Source organism: Triturus cristatus, chromosome 1_1 (assembly GCF_964204655.1).
Source record: "Triturus cristatus chromosome 1_1, aTriCri1.1, whole genome shotgun sequence".
NCBI classification, from domain to species: Eukaryota; Metazoa; Chordata; class Amphibia; order Caudata; family Salamandridae; genus Triturus; species Triturus cristatus.
Genome location: NC_140579.1, coordinates 1,219,642,178 through 1,219,660,872, shown reverse-complemented (window position 1 = coordinate 1,219,660,872; position 18,695 = coordinate 1,219,642,178). Strand labels below are relative to the sequence as shown.

Below are 18,695 nucleotides of genomic sequence, written 5' to 3'. Positions count from 1 at the left end.
GACTAAAAGTCTCTGCTCATGTCGAGCCAGCTTGGTGGCAATGACGTTCACAGTGTCTCAAGGACATAACACACACCTCTGTAGCCCCCGCGGCGTAGGGGGCCCCACCTCTTTTGGGGAGGGGTGCCAGTGGTGCGGGGCTCCCATTCCGTCTAAAGCTTGAGCCTATCTCTGAGTTGTAGGGTTTGTACGGGCCCCATATGCTTGTGTTACGGCACTCCCGGGTGTGTCCCACTAAAACAGACAACTAATGCACCACGCGCCTCCTACCAGCTGCTAGGAACATGATCCTGCCCTGCACGAGTGCTGTACAAGGGAGATGAGGACACTTTAGTAGAAGAAAGCTTGCTCTAGAAACCAAAAACACAAACATTTGTAAATTGTTGGTTAAGAGGTAAAGGGAGATGAAAGTGCAAGAGAGGCTTCGGTAGGAAAGTGAATTGCTAAGTATTTACATTCGAATGCAAACAGTTTTGCAAAATTCCTGTAGCCAGTCGAAGACTCAGACTGTTTCTGCAACTCAGTTTTCGTCCTGGGACCAGTAAGGGAGCATGTTGGGAACAGGAACGTTTGCATGAGAGGGCCTGTTACCTCTAGCACTTATCCAGTGAACACAGAAAGCTAGTGCTGGATTAAATGGAATGAAAGCGCAGCCAGTGATGAATGTGTTTTTTTTCTCAGTGTCTTAGTGATTTGGGTATAAGTTGGCAATAGGTTTGGTGTAGAGACAACTGAGCTGTCCATTGAACCCAGCGCCCTACCAGGCAGACAGCAGATACTGAGGGGGATGGGAGGGCATGTTACTACTCCCCACATTAGTGCTGAGAGGTGCTGTCCCTCAGCACTACTAATCAGGGCAGTAAAACCCCTTTATGTTCTCGTCACTCCTCGGCACCCCCTATGCGGTGATGTTAGACATAAAAATGTATCTTGGAAGGGGCAAGAACACAGGGCCCCAGTGAATAGAAGGCAGCGCAGAGGTACATTGGAGAAGCATGTCATGCAAGATTCACCACAGGGTCGTGATAGAGATTTAAAAACAAAAATGTTTTACACACAATATTAACCTGCAACAAACACATGAATTCAGTGTGCATTTTCCATGTTTAACTGAATGTAGTTAACACAGCCCGCATTTTAAGATGGCCAATGTTAGCCTGACAGATTTCTTTTTCTTGTGTATTTTTTTCTTCCTTTCATTGAATGTTTTATTTAGTAATTCTTATAGTATGTGTTAATGAGCACCTGATGAGTACAATTCAAAATTAATGTATGTCATTATGAAGGACATTTAGAGAGAGGGCATTGTGTTTATGCTTGTGAAACTGATGAATATACCTCATCCTTCTGTTCCTTCAACCTGATTGGGTCCCCTCCTGGAAATCATGTGTAGGTGTATCAAAATGTTAGAAAAACATGATTTAATTAATACAATATAGACTAAGAGAGAAGATGTCCTTTCCTTCTTGTTCAAAGAAGTTACCTTACTGTTAGAGACAATTCCCATTCCATTTGCTTGTGAGCAGATACTTTCTTTCTACTATCTTTTAGAGGCTTTTATCCTAAGACTTATTATGTTTATTTCTCCCCAACCTTCCGGGCGCTTTCCTAGCTTAGCGGTGCAGGGTGTTCCCTTATTGGGAAAACTAAATGTGCTCTGTTTTATTTGAGACAACCTTATAACTTTTTTTAATTGCGTTAAAAGTGAAGGTGTTCATGTATTCACTAACTTAATTTGAATTTGTAACTATACTAATTTTTTAATTAACCTTCATTGTTCGCAAATGCTCTCTGACGTTTTAGGGGACTCTAACATGCTTCATGTTATAAAAATGAATTGATTGTCATGTCGGCCTCAGTTGGAACTAAAGATCCATGGAGTGAACACAGCCTGAACTTGATTTTGCACCAAAACATGCATGTTGCAAAGTGCGGCATCTGGCATAGCTTACATTAGTGCAGCAGGAAATTTAACACAAAGGCCCAGCAGCTTGAGGGGGCCCGCTGAACCCTGATTATTGCTGTGTTTCAAAATTCAATAGAAGTTGGGGGTCGATTTCGTTCCTTGCACTAGGGCCCATGGCACACTGACTACGCTACTGATTCACCAGGGAGCTGCAAAAGCACCGGGCTTAAGAGCTATGTACCTATCTCTTTGTTGCTGCCAGTGCAGGGACAAGCCATCATCACACACATTGCAGTGTGAGTCTGCCTCTGCCTGATGGAAAGCATACAGCAGATTGCATGTCTATATTGAAGACACAGACTGCCCCTTGTCTTAGTGTGCAGAACCAGTCAACATGCTGGGTACACTTCATAGATTTGTTGTCATCAGTTACTTCTGCAACCGTGCAAAGAAACACCTGGGCTTGGGCCGGAAAGGGGAGGCAGTGCACCTGATAGGAATGGCAGGACTGCCACCGCCGGGAGGGAAGCAAAGAGTTCCAGTCCCCATAAATAAGAGCTGGTGGGGCCCGCCCGCCGTGATTACTGTGTGTGCCCCTCTAAACCATAGACCCCAGCTCCGGGTCTCAATACATTTCCATGCAATCCTTCAGCGTACATGTGTTATTATCATGTGCACTTAGGCTAGAAATCAAAATTATTCAAGAAAACTTGGGGCAGGGTTGCAGACTCTCCAGAGCCATGCAGGGGACATTTCCATCCCAACTTCCCTGTATGTACTTACTTTGCTGATACGTTGTTTGCCGCTGTTCTGGAAACAACAGTATTGCAGGTCGATAAAAGCACTTGATATAAAGGTAGAATGCATTTTAGTCATGGAAGGTTCCCCTCCATTCTTTAACCCCTTCAGTGCCCGCCCCTTTCCCCGCCCAGTGCCGGCCGTTGCATTAGCGGGCGGGGTCTATGACGAGCTGGACTCGTCATGGGCACAGCGCCACCGCGGCCCATGACGAGTCCAGCTCGTCATGGGCACTGAAGGGGTTAAATGTTATATTAAAATCATCCTTGGTTAACACCAATTTGGTCTTCATGTACAAAGCAAGGAAGAAGAGGTAAAAGTATTCTTGCAATAAGATTAACATAGATACAAGTTAGAGTTCACCTTGTCTTTTGCCCTATTGTAAATTCTGCATTCATTCAAAAAAGGTTGACAGAGTGCACAAATCATCCATTTAGACACTTATATACCCATTTATTCTTCCATCGACCTTGAGATATACATATATAAAACATATGTAATTTTCTGAAAAACACACATTCACTGGATGATGTCACCAGTGATGGCATCAGTGATGTCATTTGAGATGTCATCAGTGATGTCATGAGTGATGTCACTGACCATGTCATGAGTGATGTAATATGTGACGTCATCAGCAGTGCATTGCGGGTGCGCGAGTTATAGTTAGCTGAACTAACTATAACGGGGGAATTTCAATGGTTTTGTATGAGTGAACAGTCCAGCTAACTATAACGCCCCTGAAACCTATGGTTTTTTTCAGTGAATATAGATATATATAGTTTTTTTTTTAAAATAGCCCTCACCCACTCTAATAGTGACATGCGTCCTCATCAGGTTCACCCTGACTCCTAAAAGTCAGAAAGTCACATTGAGTGTATGCATCCCACAACGCCTTTGGGGGTTTAACATGATGGTTATAGTGTATTGTTCTGCACCATGGCTAAAGTCAGAATTTTTAATTTGGCTTGAGTATGGTTTCACTACTGGGAAAGGTATGTTGTGAGACACAGCGTGAGCCAGATGGTTGTTGCACGCCAATATGAAGTATCACACGCGTTATAATAGTGAGTGCGATACCAATGAGTGATGTATTTTGTTCACTGCTTGAAGCATGTGAAAAGACACACTCTTACGGGAGGTGTGCACGTCACGTTTGAGTGGCCACATACTGAGGCACGTTTATTTTATGCCTTGTTTTTAATTTATACAGGTATAAACAAGATTGCCAAGTATAACGCTGCCCGTGCATGCCACATAAGATTGTCACATAAATAGATGTCACTGAGGGAGTAATAAGAAATGAACCCATCCTCACGAAAACCCAGGACCTTAAACAGGCCAAGAGTGTAGGGCTGAAACATATTGGTGAACTTAGGCTCATAGGACCATTATATCCTACAATCCTGTTCATGCTGTTTTGATTTTTCCCATCCACCCAGCTAATAAAAGGGAAACTTGGGAGTGGATGAGCAGTTTTCATCTTAATGTTATGCCCCCTAGTAAACATTATTAAAAGAGCTCCCTGTAATATTGTAGAGCCCACACTGACGTTTAGGAGTCAGGGTGAACCTGATGATACAGCAAGTCACTATTAGAATGGGTGACGATTATTTAAAAAATAAAATGATTTTTTACTTTTCCCACTTCCTTTGTGAGTGGTGTATAGGAGAGGCAAGTAACAACCCCTGCTTAAGAGTCTCTTACTCTTGAGGGGTGCTCAGCAGCTTCACCAACGCCACGAATAATAAGCCTTGGGGCTTCTTTATCGACTGCTACCTGTCCTTAAAGGAGCACAGAAAAATAAATGAAAAATAAAGGCATGGATGAGGTTTTACTGTATCATCCTCCGATACAAGTTCAAAGCCTTGATCCCAATACACAACTTTTGGTCCTCACTGCAAGCTTGTACCCTGCTATTGTTCTACAGGGTGGCACATAGTCTCCCTGATCCTGCCAGTAGGGTCTACTGCTGTGTCCCATGCTCCTGCCCACCATAACATCTGCAAGTAAAGGTTCTATCACATCAATCCCACCCTCGAAGATCTCCTTTGACTCCCTTTTCTGGTGTGCATCGTCTGTAAAAACGGTGTGCATCGTCTGTAAATACATCAAATTAGCTTGACCACCTGGCTGTAAAACATTCCTTCTCTGACACAACTTTTCCACCTTCAGCTCAGACCTGCTTGTACTGTGACTTCCAGGTCAAGAAAATAGAAAGCAAGCAAATAAGCCTTCTGTTCCATGGTCCACACCATCTGCACCAGTCTCCCCTCTACTTGAGATTGACGCCCTCAATTCCGACAGTGCTCCGTTGAGGTTCTGTAATTCTCAAGTCTGACTCCATTTTGTTCTGGGCCACCATTTTGTGTTGCCCTCACGTGGCCTGTGAAGGTAGCCTGGCGAATAAAGTGGCCTGGCCTTCTTAGTTCATGTATACATTAACTAGGTTTCTTTTTGACTCTGAAATGAACTGTAAGAAACTGACCTCTGCACCTGAAACTGACCCCGCAAAGCCAATTTCCCTGATCGATCTTTGTCTGAGATTGCCAATCAATGTTCAGGACATCGTTAACTTTTAGTTTCCTTGCACATGCCTTATCTTGTTCAACATCTGTTACTGTTTCTTTTTTTATGTTTCTTGATTACATGGGTTATGCTTTCAATTATAGGTTTGTCCGGCTTGTGGAGATTGAATTTGGGACATTCCTAATAATTAACTTTTGGGTTGGGATACTGTAAATTGAGTTTTTGTTATGTGACACTTTGTTTGAAAATGTACCTTATTGGCTAGAATTTTGTGCAGTGGGTGTACATTTATAATTTGAATATTGGGTATAAAGGGAGACGTCTCGCCTTAGTAAAATGAGCAGTCTCCTGAGAATTTACACCGTGATGTATTTCTAGGATCACTGTTACTAGCTGCAGCTAATAAACTTGGTCTCTGATGCCATCCAGAAGTATTCCGTGTCTCTGTATACCAAGACAGGTGAACTCGAAGATCTTAGGCGTGCCCCTGACGCCGCTGGGTTAAACCCCGGTTCTTCAACTGGCGCCCAACATGGGGCTCGACTTCAGCGGTACTGGTCCAAGCCCAAAGATTGTGAGGAGCCCCGTGAGGAAATTCTGGAGGACGGCCGCCACTTCATCGACCCCTGCATGTCGACGTGGACCGAAGGTTTTTTCTGCGAGGCTTCCCCTTTCCGACGGCTGCGAAGTACTGCTGCCCTGACTGTCGCCCTGTCTTGGACCCTCTTGTGATGATTTGTAAGGCGAGACGTTAGACGGTCTTCTGGTGGCGTGACAGACATTTTGGTTAAGTATAAGTGGGTCGCTCCCACGACTTTGTTTTGTTTCTTGGTTTTGATTCGGCAATTGCAATAGTCGAAGCCGGGGGGTTAGTATATTTGCGAGTGTATCATTTTTGATAACCCCTTGAAGTTTGAAGCAAGACTAGTGAGCTAAAAGATGCCTGGTTTTAGCAAATTTAGGAAATGGTTTTGTTGTAGTTGTACTAGGGATTCCCGATTGGAGGACTCGTGTCCGATACCTCCGGTTGGAACTCCAACTTATGAGCTCTATTCAAAGCATGGTGAAGGTCCCATTACCTTTAATGAAGTATGGGTCCGTTATACAAGGAAAGATGGTGTTTTACGATGGCCCCAAAATGGTAGTTTTGAATCAGATGTTTTAGATAACCTAGAAGTTGCGCTATTTAAGAAGAAAGCCCGGCCGGCGATGTTTGACTCTTTCCGCCTTTGGCGTAAGGAAGCCAAACAGCGAGAAATTAAGCAAGCTAAGAGAGATAGGAAGGAAAGGAATATATCGGTAATGCAAGCTGCTAGGCAGTTTAAGGAAGATGAAGAAGATCGTGCGATTGAAGTGTCAGACAACATTGCATGGCCATTGACAAATGTTACCCGGCTTTGCCACCTCCCCTTTCAAATGTGACTGTAGACCCTGAAAAGGATCTTTTGATGTCACATTTACTGAGATTACCACCCCCTTATGTGCAGGGTGCTACTGCACCTCCGTTACCTCCAGTTGTTGCACCCCTTGTTGTCGTTCAACCCCTGTTGTTGTTCAGCCACCCGTTGCTTCACAGGTGGTTCTTCCTCCCCCGGCGCAGCCCCCTCCAGGGCCGCCAGCCTTGCCACCAGCCTTGCCTCAAACTCCTTTGCCTTACACTCCTTTATCTTCGACTTCTCTTATTTCTGTCCCTACGTCTCAGGCACCTCAAAACACTTTGTCTCCTGTCCTCATGTCAACTTCTTCTCCTTCTGCTCTGCAACGAATGACTGAGACTGTCACTAGTCTTTTGTCTCCTTTCTTTGGGTCACTGAATATGACCCCTCTTTCTGAACGTAAGCAGAGACGTAGTCAGCTCCCTGGTCCCGAAGAGCGGGCAGTGTTAGATCTCCTTGCTCGTAGATGGGGTTTCGAATACCTCCAAGTACAGTCCACAAGTGGTTATGGATATCTTCCTAAAGTGGGAGGCACCAAAACAAAGGTATGTTTTTTGATGTCGTGTGTACCTTCCTTCGTCAGGAGTGGGAAGATAATGAGTTGGGTTCAATTCCACTGGAATTGCTTAATGTTCAGTCTGAATTTGCTAAAGGGACGATAGTGGGTTCCGATGTTGAGGAAGCGGTAGAGACACTACTCACTTTTAGGTCTAGACTTCCACCTCAGTCATTGTTCGAACCTGACCCTTCTATTAGGAGAAAAGTGAAGCAGTATCCTATGAGAGAGGTTCCCCCTGTATGGAGAGAGGCAGTTGTGGCTGATGCCGCTCATGGTATTGTGGCTGCACCGGCTCATTTTCAGCGAGTGTGGGTGCATGTCCCTTGGAAGAGAGCTGAGGTCCTGGCTCTTAAGCAGACTTTGCCTGACCCCCGTAAAAATCCTGCTGGTTATTATAAGGAGTTGTCTCAGACAGTTGATGCGTGTGTTATGAATTTAGCTGACGTAGATATGTTGATGGGTAATGTAGTTCCTCAACCCTTGTGGGCGAATATCCGTCACGAGGATCACGCGCCAGAGTTAGGAGATATGTGGGTTAATATTACTGCTGCAGATGGTCGGCAGGTAGGAGGTGCCAAACCTGAACCCTTAGGTGCAGAACTACCTGGTAGGATTATTAATATAATGAAAACTATGATGCCTCCTCTGCGGGTGAATTGGGACAAGTTAGCAGCATGCAAACAAAAGAGAGACGAGAGTGTGTCTGATTTCTTCACTAGGTTTGAGGAAACATTCATTGATGATAGTGGTCAGGATATGAGTACAGAAGGTGGTCAGAGGTTGTTTGTAGATAAGTTTGTTTTTAATTTACTTCCTGAACTTTCTAATAAGTTAAAGGACTCTGAGAGTTCATGGGCTGTTTCTTCTTCGGCTCAGATATTGGCTACTGCACAATACTATGAGAATAGAGATAAAGGTGAGAAGGATAAAGTAGAGAAGAAGACTAGATAATTAAAAACGAAACTGTTTCTGCAGCAGGCTTATCCGCCTCGCCCTTATCAGAGTCAGTTTCATCAACCTTCCCAGTTTCAGCAACCCCCACAGTTTCAGAAACTGTTGCAGAAGCCTGAGTCTTTTGCTTCGCGACTCCCGCTAGGCCCTAATCAGTGTGCTCATTTTAAAGAAGAAGGTCACTTCAAGAATAGTTGCCCGATCTTGCTACAGCGTGCGAATGGTATGTCTGGTCTGAGAGGTCGTGGTGGTTTCCAACAAGTACCTAGGGGTAGGGGACGTGGTACGTTTCCCCAGAATGAACGTTCCTTTTCCCCTCAGAATTCTATGAATTATTTTGACCAACAGAATGTTCCGACCGTCCAGTCCGCTCAGTACTACACTGATGATTATTATGTTGGAAGTGAGAGTGCTGGTTTTAATGATAGTTGGGACAGCCATGGACAAAGGGAGGGAGTAGTGTCAGTTCCAGTAGACCAGAGTGGACCTTATGTTGAAGTGATTACATCAGGTGTGGCAGAACCTTTTCCTTTGGATACTGGTGCAGCAAAGAGTTCTATCATGCACTCTAAACTCCCCGGCGCACCTTTGTCTGGCTTGACCAATGTTTCAGTAGGATTTTCTGGCACCCCAGTTCATAATCCGGTTTCTTGTCCTTTGCCCCTTTCTATTGGTCCCTGTAAATTGGAGGCTCCCCTTATTCTAACGACGGGCTGTGGCGAGAATCTGTTGGGTTTGGACTTGTTGAAAAGCTTGCATGCGACATTACATTGTTCTCCTTCGGGAGTACATCTTACGGTGGGTAAGAAAGTGATTTCCCCGATGTATCTGTCTAAGGATCGCCTTCCACTGGAACTGCGTTCTCTCCCTATTACACTTTGGGCTACAGGTCCCAATGATGTTGGTCTCTTGCAGATTCCACCCTACGTTGTTACCCTTAAGTTGAATGCTAAATTGCCTCGCATTCCCCAGTACAAAATTTCCAGTGATGGCGAAAGAGCTCTTTTAGCGATTATCTATGATTTGGTTGAGAAAGGTGTGGTTGAAGAAACGAGAGGTAGTGTGTGTAACAGTCCTGTTCTGCCTGTCCTTAAGCGTACTGACTCTTCTCAGCCACCTGTGTATCGGTTTGTGATCGACCTTCGAGAGGTCAATAAGATCGTTGTGCCACATTTTCCTGTTGTCCCGGACATTACTGCTTTGACTATGATCCCTGCCTCAGCTGCTTGGTTTTCTGTTATTGATCTGAAGAACGCTTTCTTCGGTATTCCGATTGCTGAGGAAAGTAGGGATATTTTTGGCTTCTCTTTAGGAGGCCGCAGTGTCCGGTTTAAGTGCGCTCCTCAAGGTTATTGTGAGAGTCCCTCCATTTACAGTCAGGCTTTGAAAACTCCGCTTGATATTCTTGCATTGCCTTCTGGTGTTACTCTTATCCAGTATGTTGATGATCTGTTGGTTGCTGCTGATGATGAAGAGATTTGTAAAGAAGTTACTCTTTCTTTGTTGCGACACCTGTCTGACCTTCATCATAAAGTGTCACCTTCGAAGTTGCAGTATTGCCGCCAAGAAGTGACCTACATGGGTCATCTCTTGTCGAAGGAGGGAAGGCGATTGACCCCAGAGCGTATTCAAGCGATTGCCCAAATAACTGTGCCGAGGCCTAAGAAGTACAGTGATATCGAGTACCCTATGTTGGTTGACTACTTACATGATTTGACTGCTAAATTGCGTGTTCTTCACCAACAGGTCAATGACACTTTGCCTTCAGTTTCTGTAGACGCAGGCCACACAATTCAACCTGGCGACTGGGTTCTAACCAAGAATTTCCAGAGGTCAAAGAACTTGGAACCAAGATGGACCGGTCCATACCAAGTCCTGTTATCAACTCGGACTGCTATTAAGGTGTTCGGCAAGAAAAACTGGGTACATGGTACCCATTGTAAGAAGATACCTTTTCCCTTACCGTATGGTAAGTGGGTCCGGGAAGGTGTTGCCGATTTCGAGAGTGAAAGGGTTCTGAGATTTGTACCTTTTAGCGATGCACATCTGGAATGGACTCAGTCAGAACGTGCGGATGATAAAGTCTTGCAAGAAGCTGTGCCGCCGTGCTTGAGACTTGATACTACGCACCCAGAGACACTCTTTCAGGATCAAACTGTGCCTGGTAAAGAACGCTACAACTTGGGGTCTAAAAAGGACAAATAAAATTTGATTTTTTTTGTGAATTACACTCTTTCAGACAAGAGACTATTTTTTCTTTTTCGAACCACCATCCGGGTTCAGCTGCAGGGTCACGGTATAAGAACTTAAGGGGTGGCCCGCGTATTGACGCAAGGTCTGCGGTTCTAGGGACATCTAGGACGCCTGGACGCACACTTGAGTGAAGAAGGAAAATTGCCGCGAGCTGCACGTTAGAGGATGGAGTCTGTTGTAACTGAAAGAGATGTTGAGAGAATAGATCTTAAGACAAGATTTTGTACATTGATACATAGCAAATGTTTTATAATATTGTGCTTTTTGATGTTTTTAAGTATCACATTAGCTTGTGTGGGTTGGACTGTCTATGCTACACAACCGACATCTGCACCCACCTCCCAACCTATGCTTTCTTTCACTACTGTTTCTTTGCACCAGTTTTATACGTTGCCTGAACATGAACAGACAAGGAGATCAGAATTTGTCAACAACTCGTTTATACAGTTGTTGCATCAGCATCAGTTAGTAGTAAATACCACTAATTGTTGGGTTTGTGGTCTTATGCCTCATACGACAGATAAAGGTATGCCATATTTGGTTTTGCCTTTTTCTTTTAATGGGTCTGTGTGGGCTTTTCAGACCATGTTTATCTATGCAAATGAGGTACGCCCCTTACGTTCCCTTAAAGATAACTCGAGCAATAGTGCCTTAATAAGGGGAATAGTAGCTATGATCCGAGATATTGATGCATATAATGCTATCCCTAAGGATGAGGTGCAGGCTTACGTTGGTTGGAACGTGACTGGATATAGTACCAGTTTGACAGAGAAGGAGAGACGAAAAAGGTCTCCCCCTATTTGGATTGTACCCCACGAGGCCACTTTTGTTTTCAAGGTAATGGTCGGAATCCGAAAGCTCAGCTAGGTAAGAGTGTGTGTGCTCAAACCTATGTCTATTCATCTCGGACTTCTCCACCGTTTGTGCCAGCTAAAGGCACATATTTTGTTTGTCATGACAGAGCCTACACATGGTTGCCACCTGATTTTTCAGGAACGTGTTATGTGGCGTTTCTACTTCCCCCAACATACACTACTGCTTCAGACTATCATAGAACGAGATATGGTAGAGGTGTCTTCAATAAGGAAGATACCGCAGCACACGAAGTAGGAGATTTCTTCAAGGGCTTCTTGCCCTTTTGGGGTCCTATGATCAATAGTAGGCATATTCAACAGCTTGTCTGCGTTGTTGAAGCTACTATTAATGAGACAGCAGGTGCTCTTAGTAATGTTACAGCTGAGCTTCAAGCGGACCGCCTTATGACTTTGCAGAACCGTATGGTATTAGACATCATACTTGCAGATCGAGGAGGAGTATGTAAATTGATTGGATCCAGTTGCTGTGTTTACATACCAGATAATGCCCCTACAGTGTACCAAGCCATCTCTAGGTTGTATAAAATCTCTGAGTCTATCCATGTAGACGAAGGAGACTGGTCATTGACGGGATGGTTTTGGGGACTGCTGTCCAAATGGGGATGGAAGATTTTGACATTCCTTGGTATGGTTTTAACCATCCTTTTCTCTTGTTGTCTTTGCATCCAGTGTGGTCCCGCCATTTCTAGTCTTTGTGCTACTATGTGTGTTCGGAGACCTGTCCCGAGAGAAGTAGAGAATAATAAGATGATGCTACAGCAACACCTTGATGACCTAATGAATATCGACATAGACCTAGATTCAGATTAACATGAGTCTTAGGTTATTGCCTACGTAAGGCAAAAGGAGGGTCTGAGGTTCTGTAATTCTCGAGTCTGACTCCATTTTGTTCTGTGCCACCATTTTGTGTTGCCCTCACGTAGGCCTGTGAAGGTAGCCTGGCGAATAAAGTGGCCTGGCCTTCTTAGTTCATGTATACATTAACTAGGTTTCTTTTTTACTCTGAAATGAACTGTAAGAAACTGACCTCTGCACCTGAAACTGACCGCGCAAAGCCAATTTCCCTGATCGATCTTTGTCTGAGATTGCCAATCAATGTTCAGGACATCGTTAACTTTTAGTTTCCTTGCACATGCCTTATCTTGTTCAGCATCTGTTACCGTTTCTTTTTTTATGTTTCTTCATTACATGGGTTATGCTTTCAATTATAGGTTTGTCCGGCTTGTGGAGATTGAATTTGGGACATTCCTAATAATTAACTTTTGGGTTGGGATACTGTAAATTGAGTTCATGTTATGTGACACTTTGTTTGAAAATGTACCTTATTGGCTAGAATTTTGTGCAGTGGGTGTACATTTATAATGTGAACATTGGGTATAAAAGGAGACGTCTCGCCTTAGTAAAATGAGCAGTCTCCTGAGAATTTACACCGTGATGTATTTCTAGGATCACTGTTACTAGCTGCAGCTAATAAACTTGGTCTCTGATGCCATCCAGAAGTATTCCGTGTCTCTGTATACCAAGACAGGTGAACTCGAAGATCTTAGGCGTGCCCCTGACGCCGCTGGGTTAAACCACGGTTCTTCACCGTTGCCTTCCAGAACATGACCACGCTTAGTGATTACCCCAGTAATTAAATACCATTTCACCAAGAGAGTGACCTGAGTTTTCCCTGTGTCCGAGTTTTCTTTAATTAGTAGATGTTCAGTTTCTCAGTGTTATTAATGAGTGTACTCTCAATGATCTGAACAAATGCTTACTCTGCAAGAGATACTTTCAGTGTCTCAGTTAGGTAGGCAGTAAGGTGATGCCCTAAAAATATTAGATTTCATTGACACTTATCGGGAAATGGCCTTTACAATGCAGCCTACAGCACATGTGCCGTTTCACCGCAAGCTGAACAACGCTTGCCTTAACCACGCATATGCATGAACCACGCATATGTGTGGTAAGGTAGTTGTCAGTCTAGCTGTCAAAGCTGGCGGGGAGAGGAACCAGAAGGATCGCAGCAGCAAGGACTGGGACGGGGGAGTTGTAAGTTGGGCTGGGGGTGGGTTAGGTTTTAGGGTTGGGGGTTGGGGATGATTTTAGGGGTCAGGGCATGGGGCTGGGGTCGGTGTGCAGTTTCTATTCAATGCTGTAGAACTCAGTGATGTCATTAGAATGACATCACTGAGAGACTCTGTGAATGCTGCCAGTTGATGAAGCTGGAGGTTACTCTATGGATGTGTACTTATCATCTTAAAGAAATAAAGGACTTCAACTACTAACCACTGCCTTTGTGGTTACTACATTTTCATGGCGACGAGAAGACTGCGCAGGGGGCAGATAATTGAGTGACCTCCACCCCTGGAAAAGCAGATTGAAACTAGAAATACTGCTGATGAATTGTGAGTAAAAGATATATACATATATTTTTCTTTCATCTTCACCTTGATTTTACCAAAGCTTGTTTATATCTGAAGCAACAAGCTGGTGGAGTTTCAATATTCATATCTGCAGCCAAGTGTGAAGATAATTAGCAACTTCAAGACAATAGTGCTTTCAAATTGTGGCCAAATGTAAAAAGAATGGATTGAAAGGCTAATTTAAAAGCTCGTGTTTCGTATTGAACTAGAGAGTAAGCGTTCAATTCTTCAATTTTAAATTAAAGGTTGCGTCTAAATGTTGATGGAATTAGATGTACAACTATTTAAATAAGCTTTGTGGTTAACGCGAGCCAAGTCAAGTGAAAAAGCACTCAACTCTTGAAAGTAAGCTGCGCGTGCAAGCAAGGGTGGAGAAAGCCATTAACAAGCACTCAGGATAATTGAAAACAAACATCGTGTCTAGCGCGCGAGTGCAAAGGAAACCAAGTTGTTAAGCTAATTGAAAGTAAACATCGTTCAGGGCGCGAGCGTGGGAGTGCGAGGGAACTTGAGATTAACCCTTTCGCCGCGGCGGGAATTCCGCCGCGGCGCTGGGGGGTGCGGGGGGGCGGCGCGGCGGCGCTGTGCTCATGACGGAGCCGCTCCGTCATGAGCCACGGTTGAGCTGTGCTCATGACGGAATGGTTCCGTCATGACTCCGCCCATTTGCGTTGTCCCCCCGCACAGGCGGGGAAACAGCGCCGCGTAGGCGGAGCGGCCGCCAACGGCCGTAACATGACTGAACCGTTCCGTCATGAGCACACGGCAACCGTGGCTCATGACGGAGCGGCTCCGTCATGAGCGGGGAAGGGGTTAAACAAGCACAAGCACTCAAGATAATGGAAAGCACTCAGGATAATTGAAAACAAACATCGTGTCTAGCGCGCGAGTGCAAAGGAAACCAAGCTGTTAAGCTAATGAGGGAACTTGAGATTAAACAAGCACAATCACTCAAGATAATGGAAAACAAACATGGTGTCTAGCACGCGAGCGCGAAGGAGCTTGAAAACATTCTAAGTGACATTAAACAAGCGGAAGCACTCAGCTTTCAAAACAAACAGTGTGTGTAACAGAACACGAGGGAAACCAAGCTTAAAAGCAATATAATGGGGAAATAAACATCCTGTGAAGCCGTGTGTGGAGAAACATCGCGTTATGAACCAAGCATTGCCAAGATGAAATTGAAATACCTCTAAAGTGGATACTGTTGGTTACCACAATAATTGAGCCTTTATAAACAAATCATTCAACACATTTAAACCAATTACCAGAATAAGCCATTTCTGGGAGTTCTGCAAAATAATCCATGTTGCCTGATGTGGGTTTCTGTAATTGAAGAAAGGAAAGAAGGACTCACTCTAGGATCCTTTTAGTTGTGGAAAGGAAGGAAAGACTTATATCTACAACTTCTATGTAGGAATGTAATTATTTTAGATTATTATTTTAAGTAATTATGTTAGTCTATTTTTATAGTTTATCTTTTTAATTAATTTTGTTAGCTTGTTGTTTGTATTTTGAATTGCAGGAATGTCTGATCAAGGTATGTCTGCTCCACCTTCGTTTTTACCGATACCTGGTGAACCTACAATTCCATGGAAACGGTGGAAAAACATTTTTTTAACATATATTTTAGCCATTGGTGGTGATAAATATGGACCATTAAGAAGACAAGCTATTTTATTACATCATCTAGGGACAGAGGGAAGGAGAATATATGACGATCTTCCCGGAATTTCTTTAGGTGTAGGTAATGGTCAACCTATAAATGTTTATGAGATGTCAATACAGATGCTGGAGAAACATTTTACCCCAAAACTCAGTGTGGTGTTTGAGAGACATAAATTCTTTTGTCGTGTGCAAGCACATGATGAGGATATAATGACTTATGTGGCATCATTACGCGGACTAGCTGTAACATGCGAATTTCAAATGCTGACAATCTTTGATTCGCGACCAGATTGTGAGATGCACCAACAATAGAAAAATAAAAGAAAGACTTCTATCTCTAGATCCTACCTTAGATGAAGCAGTACAGATTGCTAGAAGCTTAGAACACACTGATGTGTGGATGAAAGAAATTGACATTGGGAAATTAAATATGAAATCTTCAGAAAAGGAAGTAGTTAATCTTGACGTGGAAGAAGTAGGTCTGAAAAAAGTGACTAAACCAGAAGTTTCACATTCTCATTCATCTAATTTTAAAAATGAAAAAAGTACTAATATGCTCAATACCTCTAATGCAGCGAGTGGAACTTTTAGAAAAAGAATTTCATGTTACAGGTGTGGGTGTCCTGGACACATTGCGTCTAGCCTAGCATGTGGTGCTAGGAGCGTAACATGTAGGTTGTGTGGAAGAAAAGGTCATTTAGCGAAAATGTGTAGGACTAGAGGTCAAACTTCCAGTGTAAAAATGGTGGAAAATTTGGGGAAAGTAAGAGAGGAATTAATGCTTTCCATTGATGAATGTGATGTATCAGAACGTAAAGAAATTATTAGTGTGGTTAGTAATAATAACATAAAAATGGAAAGTACTGAAAAATTTGAAAAACCCCATTGTGACATTATTTTAGAAAAGATGGAAGTCAAAGTGTTAGCAGACTCAGGTAGTTTGTTTACACTAATTTCAAGGGAAGTTTACTTAAATGAGTTAATGAAAAATTTGGCTGAATTACAAAATTCGGATACAAGTGCTGTGGGGTATGGTGGAAAGAGAATAAACATCATAGGGATGTTGTGGATGGATATCTTTTTCAAAGGTAACAGCGTTCATGGTAGAATATACATAACTGAAGACGGGTCGAATCTTTTAGGGTGGCGACACCAAAAAGATCTCAATATAATTCTGGATCCCAATGCCAAGGAACCAGTCATGATAGTTGAACCTGCTCATGAATGTAGTTTGCCTGTTTCCAATGGTAATTCTGAGTGGGGGAGAAAATTAATGTTGTCATTTCCACAAGTTTTTACTGATGATTTGGGCATGCTCAAAAATTTTAGTCACCGGATTATTTTGAAGAAGAATGCCCGCCCAGTGGTGCATAAAGTCAGGTCCATACCTTTACTAATGAGGGAACCCTTACAGAAGGAACTTGATAAACTCTTGGAATGTAAAATTATTGAACCTATTGAGTCATCGGAGTGGCTTTCTCCGATTGTTGTCGCACCGAAGGATGGAAACAAAATTCGGCTGTGTATTGATTTGAGAGATTTGAATCAAAATATATGGGTGGATCGACAACCATTGCCAAATATAACAGAAATGCTAAGTGTTATGGGGGGTGGAAAGGTATTTAGTGTCTTAGACATGTCAGCTGCCTACCACCAGATAAATCTGCATCCGGAGTCACTAGCTTTAACCTCTTTTGTTACACCGCTGGGGGCATTCCGCTATCGATGTATGCCTTTCGGTTTAGCCTCAGCCTCTGCGGTGTTCCAAAGAATCATGCAAGATATTTTCAAGGGGATGGATGGTGTGTTGTGCTTTCAGGATGACATCATGGTTGTGGGGAGATCTTTTAGGGACCATGATGAATTGTTAAATGATGTTTTGAAAAAGATTGCTAGTCATGGGTTGACCATCAAGAAAGAAAAATGTCAGATAAGGAAAGAAAAAGTGGACTATTTGGGGCATGAGATATCTGCTGAGGGAATTAAACCTAAGAAAAGCATAATAAAGGCAATTGTAGATGCTCCACAACCAACTGATAAGGATTTATTGAAATCATTCCTTGGGTTAGCTGAGTATTGCTCAAAATTTATATCAGGGTTCTCAGAGATTGTCGAACCTATGAGGATGTTGTTAAAAAAAAGGAGAATCATTTGATTGGAATGTTTCATGTGAAGTAGCGTTTGAAAAGATTAAATCGTCATTGGTTAGTGCTCCTACTCTAGCCCATTTTGATGTGACTAAGAAAACAATTTTGACGACTGATGCAAGCAATATAGGATTGGGTGCTGTATTAACTCATCTTAAAGAAATAAAGGACTTAAACTACTAACCACTGCCTTTGTGGTTAGTAGTTTAAGTGTGGTAAGGTAGTTGTCAGTCTAGCTGTCTGAGCTGGCGGGGAGAGGAACCAGAAGGATCGCAGCAGCAAGGACTGGGATGGGGGAGTTGTAAGTTGGGCTGGGGGTGGGTTAGGTTTTAGGGTTGGGGGTTGGGGATGATTTTAGGGGTCAGGGAATGGGGCTGGGGTCGGGTTAGGTTTTAGGGCAGGGGGCTCAGTTTTAGGGTTCAGCTCACAGGTGGAAAGGGCAGTTTTCAGGGCCAATGTTTAGGGCTCAGGGCAGGGGGCTGGGGTAAGGGTAGATTTTTTGGGTTGGGGGCTGGATTTTAGTGCTCCAGGTCAGCGGTCGGGATAGTTAGGGCCAAGGCAGGTAGATTAGAATGCAGGATGGCGGGATTTTAAGGCTCGGGCAGAGGAAGCTGGGGTGGAATCTTTACAGCGCATATACCTTTACCGAATATGCCTTGACAACAAAATTCGTTGTAAAGGCATGCGTGGTAAAGACACAGCCATTGTAAAGACCGCGTGATTAAGGCATGTGTGGTTTAGGCATGGGGGGTTGTGTCATACAACCCTTACCATCACCTTCCTGTTCAGACATACAGAGACCTCAGCTAGATAATCAACGGAAAATATTACTGCCTAACAGATCTGCACTTGGATCTACCCTCTCCTGGGCAATATTCTCCAGAGGCAGGTCACTAGGCAACCAGAGGTTTCTCACACACAATCTGTGCAAGGCCACTATTATAGGAGAGTAGGCAATCCTTTCTCACCGTTATCGAATGTTCTTGCTCGATAAATGAAAAACACTTTATTTGTGAATCTAGCATTACTTCTGTTGTAACAGATGTGTCTGGTTGTCTGTAAAGGACTCCATTACCTACATGGCTAGGGCAGCCAAAAGTAAACACATAAATATAAATAATGGATTCAAAGCGTCTGCTTCTCTCGAAAGGCACCATTCTTCTGTGCC

At 43.5% G+C, this 18,695-nt stretch overlaps 1 protein-coding gene across 1 annotated transcript in view; it reads left to right on the top strand.

The window, feature by feature from the left end:
- The window catches only part of LOC146871856 (AMP deaminase 2-like), a gene marked incomplete at its 5' end in the record, with an annotated part of 228,855 nt that overhangs the window by 202,833 nt on the left and 7,327 nt on the right, over nucleotides 1-18,695 (top strand). Inside the window, 2 exons of the mRNA XM_085649103.1 lie at nucleotides 15,238-15,252; nucleotides 15,670-15,855. Coding sequence (XP_085505229.1) covers nucleotides 15,238-15,252; nucleotides 15,670-15,855 — 201 coding nt within the window. The remainder of the gene's footprint in view (nucleotides 1-15,237; nucleotides 15,253-15,669; nucleotides 15,856-18,695) is intronic.